The sequence below is a fragment of the Myotis myotis genome, unplaced genomic scaffold (assembly GCF_014108235.1).
Source record: "Myotis myotis isolate mMyoMyo1 unplaced genomic scaffold, mMyoMyo1.p scaffold_m19_p_13, whole genome shotgun sequence".
In the NCBI taxonomy this organism is placed as follows: Eukaryota; Metazoa; Chordata; class Mammalia; order Chiroptera; family Vespertilionidae; genus Myotis; species Myotis myotis.
Window position 1 is genome coordinate 758,262 of NW_023416317.1, and position 6,839 is coordinate 765,100.

The 6,839-nt window shown below is 45.9% G+C and overlaps 1 protein-coding gene across 1 annotated transcript; it reads right to left on the minus strand.

The window, feature by feature from the left end:
* Positions 1-5,523: 5,523 nt before the first annotated feature.
* Positions 5,524-6,465, minus strand: LOC118668567 (F-box only protein 31-like). Its single transcript, XM_036333791.1, has one exon. It carries the CDS (start codon positions 6,463-6,465, stop codon positions 5,578-5,580), a length of 888 nt encoding a protein of 295 aa, XP_036189684.1. The 3' UTR covers positions 5,524-5,577.
* Between the last annotated feature and the right edge of the window lie 374 nt (positions 6,466-6,839).

Here is a 6,839-nt window from a genome sequence, read left to right on the forward strand (position 1 = left end):
CTGAGGGTCAATGCTCTATCCACTTAGCCAAACCGGCCAGGCCAGGGAAACAAACTTTAAGAACCTCTGTCCTAGACACTAGGGCCCAGATTTGCCCAGCCTCCTCCCCGTTCCTTGTCCTCCCTCACACTTCTGGCAGCAACCTCCAATGCGCTGGCCCTGCTTTCCACAAGACTTTCTGGCCCCTGGGCCTTGGCTCTGGGTCTTGCTGCCTGGGGTGCCCGCCCTCCCACTTCTCACTTGTGCTTTAAGTGTAAGTAGTAAGAGCAGCCACTTGTTGATTAGTCAGCACACATGCCTCCCTCTTCACAATTCCACACAGTAAGCACTGTTATCATCTCGATTCTAAAGTGAAAAACCTGACGTTCGGATGGCAAGTCACAACCGCATCCCGGGCTTAGGCCACAGCACTGGGGTTAAGGAGGTCTGAGCTTCAAACTCACCCACGTCCTCAGGAAGCCTTTTCTAAAGCTTCCAGAGTGACTGTGTCTACCTTCTTGGAGACCCTGCACTCCCTGATGTCTGTCAAGGCACTGGACCCTTGCAGAGCAGTCATCTGCTGCAAGTCTATCTTCTTGCTTGGACTGTCTGTTGCTTAAAGGTATAGACTTATCCTAATCATTACAGTATCCCAATCGCCTAGAACAGGGTCTGACATTAGTAATGCTAGCTTGCTGGATGATGGCTAGTAATGATTACTCAAATGTTTGTTGAATGAATGAATGGTTGCTGTCTGGTCATTATTAAGGAAATGCATAAACACTAGGCGCTCATTGCTGAATAAATGAATGAGATATTAAGTTCTCTATACATGTTGGTTGGCTGGCTGGATGAATTAACAGTAGCTACTAAAAAATGCTTGCTGAGTAAATTAATAAATACATGAATGGCTAATAGGTGCTCATTAAGTGTTTATTGCTTAGCTAGATGAATGGATGGGTTGACTGATGGATGGAATGGGTTGGGTTGATAGGTGGATGGATAGATGGTTAAATGGTGAAATGGGTGGATATGTAGGTTGGTGCATAGATAGATGAATGGGTAAATAGATGACAGGATGGATGCCCTTGGGTCTGAAAGGATGGGTGGATGAATGGGTGGGTGGATGGATGGGTACATAGAAGGGTGGATGGATAGATGGGGTAGATGGATGGGTGGATGGATGGTGAGTAGATAGGTGGATGGATGAATGAATGGGTGGGTGGGTAGCTAGGTTGGTGTGCAGATGGGTGAATAGAGGGAGAAACGGGTGTGTGAGTTGGTGGGTGGATGAATAAAAGTGGGTTGGTGGTTGGGTGTGTGGGAGCCAGGGCCATTACTTTGTTAGCATGGGGCACTGTGTACAATGCCACTTCTGCTAGACAGATGACAAAAAGTGAGTTAGTCATAAATGCCTGGGCACATGGAGTCTGTAGCCAGAAGGGAAGCCTAAGGTTCTTTGAGCCACCAACTATACCTTAGAAAACCAGACTGATAATGCATCATGAGCACTGAAAGGGGGCTGTGGAACTATTATAAATGTCAGGATGCCTTCTAGCTGCAAGACTGGGGCTTGACAGTTATCTGAAGCACTTGTTTTAATAACTAATTATTTTTCCCCTCTGGACATAGGTCATTGGGAAGGGAGCAGTGAGGTTCACTGGAAGTTGAAGATCTGCACTCCACAATTGAATTCACTAACAAGCCAGAAGTAGGAACCCCTACCTGCCAGGTAGGGAGAAGAACCCCAAAGTCCCAGCCAGGTGTTGCCCTGCTAGGAGCCCCTCTGAGCTGGCTGGGACTTGCAAAGAATCTAGAACATCTGAGCCAAAACTCAGGTGGATATCTAAAGATCTAAAGGTTTGAAAATTATTTGATATTGATAGAAATAAAATGATCAACCATGTTTTTTGTTTTAAAGTAGTTTGACATGAAATATTGAAAATGATGAAAAGCCAGGACCTGCAACCAAGACTACTTTACCCAGCAAGGCTATCATTTAAAATTGAAGGAGAAATAAAGAGCTTCCCAGACAAGAAAAAGCTAAAGGAGTTTGTTACCACCAAACCAGTACTACAAGATATGTTAAAGGGCCTGCAAGAAGAAGAAGGAGGAGAAAGAAGTGAAGGAGGAGGAGAAAAACAACTATAGGGGAACTTAGTTAAAAGAATAACATAGCAATAAATACTTATCAATAATCACTTTAATATAAGTGGCTTAAATCCTCTAATCAACACACATAGGGTAGCTGAATGGATAAGAAAACAAGACCCATATTTTTTCTGTTGACAAGAGACCAACTGGAGAACAAAAGATACACACAGACTAAAAGTAAAAAGATGAAGAAGATTTTTCATGCAAATGGAAATTTTTTTTAAAAGCTGAAGTAGTAATACTTATATCTGACAAAATAGATTTTAAAACAAAAGCTATAGTAACACAAAAAAAGGACACTACATAGTGATAAAGGGAGCAATTCAACGAGAGAACATAACCCTCGTAAACATTCATGTGCTCAACAGAGGAGCACCGAAATATGTAAAGCAAATCTTGATGTACATAAAGGGAGAGTGACAGTAATACAATCATAGTAGAGGATTTTAACATTCCATTGACATCAATGGATAGATCTTCCAGAGGAAAAATTAATAAGGGAATGGTGGGAGATTAAAAATGGTGGCGGAAAGAGTGCTGCACAGACATGCCTCAGGACCAAACTGGAATTACAACTAAAATACAGAAAAACTTCCTGAATAATTAACTGAAGACTCACCTGAGAGAACCCTGATAACTGAGGACGAAAAGTGGAGACTGCATAGAGATTGGTAGGAGGGGTGGAGGCATGAAAAGGCTGGCCAGGCTCCCACAGACAGCAACTGAAGTTCTGGAGAGATACTGTTAGGGGCAAAAATAGAATATTGGGGACTAATTATGATTAAAAGAAATATTAATCATGTCTGTTAACCATGATTTCCTTGTTCTGATTAAAGAAAGGACACTTTAACTTGGCTGGAAGTTGCATGCCCTGGGACCTGGGAATCAGTCTTGGAATGTGGTCCATTCTCATTCAAGAACCGCCTATGGAAAGATTAACAACCTTGTTGCCCAAACAATGGAGTCCCACCCCAGCCTTCATTGCCTACTTCCCCACGCCAGTAATCCCTCCTTCCCCATGCCAGTAATCCCTCCTTCCCCATATCTATAATCCCTACTTCCCCATATCTATAATCCCTCCTTCCCCGTGCCAGTAATCCCTCCTTCCCCATATCTATAATCCCTACTTCCCCATGCCAGTAATCCCTCCTTCCCCATATCTATAATCCCTACTTCCCCATGCCAGTAATCCCTCCTTCCCCATATCTATAATCCCTCCTTCCCCATGCCAGTAATCCCTCCTTCCCCATATCTATAATCCCTACTTCCCCATGCCAGTAATCCCTCCTTCCCCATATCTATAATCCCTCCTTCCCCATGCCAGTAATCCCTCCTTCCCCATATCTATAATCCCTCCTTCCCCATGCCAGTAATCCCTCCTTCCCCATATCTATAATCCCTACTTCCCCATGCCAGTAATCCCTCCTTCCCCATATCTATAATCCCTACTTCCCCATGCCAGTAATCCCTCCTTCCCCATATCTATAATCCCTACTTCCCCATGCCAGTAATCCCTCCTTCCCCATATCTATAATCCCTACTTCCCCATGTAATTTTTGACTTTCCCTATATGAACAACTGACTTATGGAGGGTGGGCTGCAGAGCAGACTTTTGTGGATGACCTGCTGCACTCCCATACTGCTGGCAGTATTGGAATAAATGCTCATATATGATTCAACCCTGTCTCTGCTTAATTGGCTTAAGTAGTGACAGGCAGCATAGACCCATTGATTGTCTGGTTACAATATCTCAGCTGTCGGGGGTTGCCATTGAGAACTCTGGGGTCTAATCCCCAAGCTGGGCTGCCCAGCAGAGAGCACCAGAACTGAGAAGGGTAGCAATACCCATATAACATCTGGCTGTGAAAAGCAATGGAGTTGCTGTCTGCCAGGGAGAGACAGCTGAAAATGCAGGCACCCTCTTAAAAGGCCAACACACAAAATTCCCTGTGTAGCCACTCACCTTCGGCTCCGGCAGAGGGAGGGCAGAGTGGACTGGAGGTGTAGGAGCAGGAGCCAGGGTTGGGGTCTCTTGGGTTAAAGCTCAGAAGGTAAACATCTTGGTTTCCTGTGCTGAGTCATTCCCTCAAACTGCCAAGGTCATCTTTATCACACAGACAATTGCTATCTAGGTTGTTTTCCCAGCGGGGGGGGGGGGGGGGGGAGAGTTGACCCACCCTACTGGAAAACACCTTGCCTCCCAGTGCAAAATTTCTGAGGCCCATTAAGAGACTGAGAATAACAATTAGCCTCCAGGCAGAAGCAATTGCCCCACCCTGTTGGGAAAAATTCTTGCCACACCTGTGGGTGATTGCCTAAGGGTAATTCAAGAGTACATCCAATCAGTCTGAAAGCAGAGGCGGTCACTGGAGGCTTTGAGTCTTTGCCTGATATAATTAGTCAGAAACAGCATTTGATATTGTCCTACACCAGAGATTGAGAGGTGTAGCAGGTCTACCTAAAACATAGTCACAAACCCAAATAGGCACCCAAAATGAGGAGACAAATAAGCAACCCCAACATGAAAGAATAAGAGAATTCTCCAGAAAAAAAGATAAATGAAATGGAGATAATAAATTTACCAGATATAGAGTTCAGAATAATGATACTAAAGATGCGCAACAGCATGAGAAAAGATATAGTAACTATGAAAACAGAAATAAAGAATGACATAGCACAAATAAAGAGCACATTAGAATGAATACACAGAAGATTAGGGGAAGCTGAAGATCAGATCAGTGAATTAGAAGACAGGGTAGAAAAAAGAACTCAATCAGAGACCCAAAAAGAAAAAGAAAAAACAATTACAAAACAGGAGGACAGCTTCAGGGAGCTGTGGGACAACATGAGATGTAACAATATTAGAATAGCAGCTGTGCCAGAAAAGGCAGAAAGGGAGAAAGGGGTAGAGAATATGTTTGAAGAAATAATGGCAGAAAACTTCCTTAACCGGGTGAAGGAAAAAGTCACAAAAATTCAAGAGGCACAGAGAGTCCCATGCAAGAAGATCCCAAACAGGCCAATGCTCAGACACATCATAATTAAAATGCCAAAAATTTAAGACAAAGAGAGAATCTTTTTTTGTGTGTGATTAATCACTATGTTTAATTATGTTCAATTTGTAACAAGGAAATTGGGGGTCACCACAACATGAGGAACTTTATTAAAGGGTCGCAGCATTAGGAAAGTTGAGATCATTGGTAAAAGGTTTATTTCTACCTCAATTGCTGGCTGTTACCCAGCCTAGGCGGGATTGGGCAGGAGGCAACCAACTGATGTGTTTCTCTCATATGGATTATTTCTGTCTTTCCCTCTCTCCCCCACTCTCTCTAAACATCAATGGGAAAATATCCTCAGGTGAGGATTAAAAAAACAAACAAAGGTGGGTAATCTGGTCAGAAGGACAAATCTTCAAAGTGCATGCAAGCTGCTCCTCCCAGGGGGTCAGGACTGAATGTTCTGGAGCATCTCCAGGAAGGCCTGCGGGGATGGTGCCTCCACATTCTGGAAGGTGTCCTGGACTCTGCCATACCGGAAGAAGTATTTCTCCTCCAGCCAGAGGAACCCGAAGTGGTTCTCATTGAACAGGATGAAGACCCCAGGGCAGCGCCTGGTGTAGGCGAAGCCATGTAAGGTAACAATGTGCACGCCATAGAAACACATCCTGCAGGTTCGGGGGTAGTTCTGGTGTATTGAGCGCACACCCACAGGCAGAACAAACGGGACAGGCTGCTCCTCCGAAGCTGCAGCCCCGGACTCCCCGACGCTGGGCTGGGCAGGGCTCTGCCAGCCATGGCCCTCGCTTTCCTCAGTCCTGTCTTCTTGCTGCTGCTCCCGGATCACCTGCTCGTCAATCTCCTGGACCACGCGGGAGAGCTCGTTGAAGTTGCCGAAGAATGCGCCATCTGGCAGCTGGATGCCCCGCATGAGGTGGATCTCTAATGTCCCGATGGAGTCTCCCGTGATCTTCGTGACCCTGGCATGCTTCCCATGGAAGCTGAGCATGGCAATCGTTAGGCCGTAGGGATCATATTTGCCTTGGAAGAGGCCTGGCCTAATGAGGTCGTCCGGGTGGCTTGGCGGGAAGTAGAGGCAGCTGTAGGTCAGGCAGTCATACTGATGTCTGTCCTGCACCAGCACCCACCCCTGTCCTCCCCTAAGTCGTGTTGGTAAATTCGTTTGGTGGTCTCTCTTGATCCACTGGATGCTGAGCCTGTCCTTCTGAATCTGCATGTGGCGGCTGTGGGAAAAGCTGTAGAAGTCGTCCATGTACTCCACTGTGGCTGATTTCCTCTCCATCAGGCTAATTCTGAACGAGGGCTTGAACTGCATTGGGCCATCCACATGGGTGTTATGGGAAGGTCCATACGTCCAACCAGTAATGCATAAGCCGTCCACTACGACATTCAGCAGTGTTCTATAGCTATTATCTAGCTGCCACATCCCAAAATGTGTCTGTATGGGTGGAACAGCTTTGCATAGACTTCTCGATAAGACATACCGAACATCTCCAGGTTCTGCAAGTTTTCACGAACCCCAAACTCCTTGCGACAGCACAGTCTCCAGATGCTGTTGATGTGCCGGATGTGGTGGAATTTGGTGCAGGCCTGGCCAGGCTGGGCAGATCGGTGCCAGGGAGGAGGCGAATATCTCCACGGGCAGGTCCTGCAGGGAGCAGTGCAGGGACGGCGAGGGCGGCATGGGGC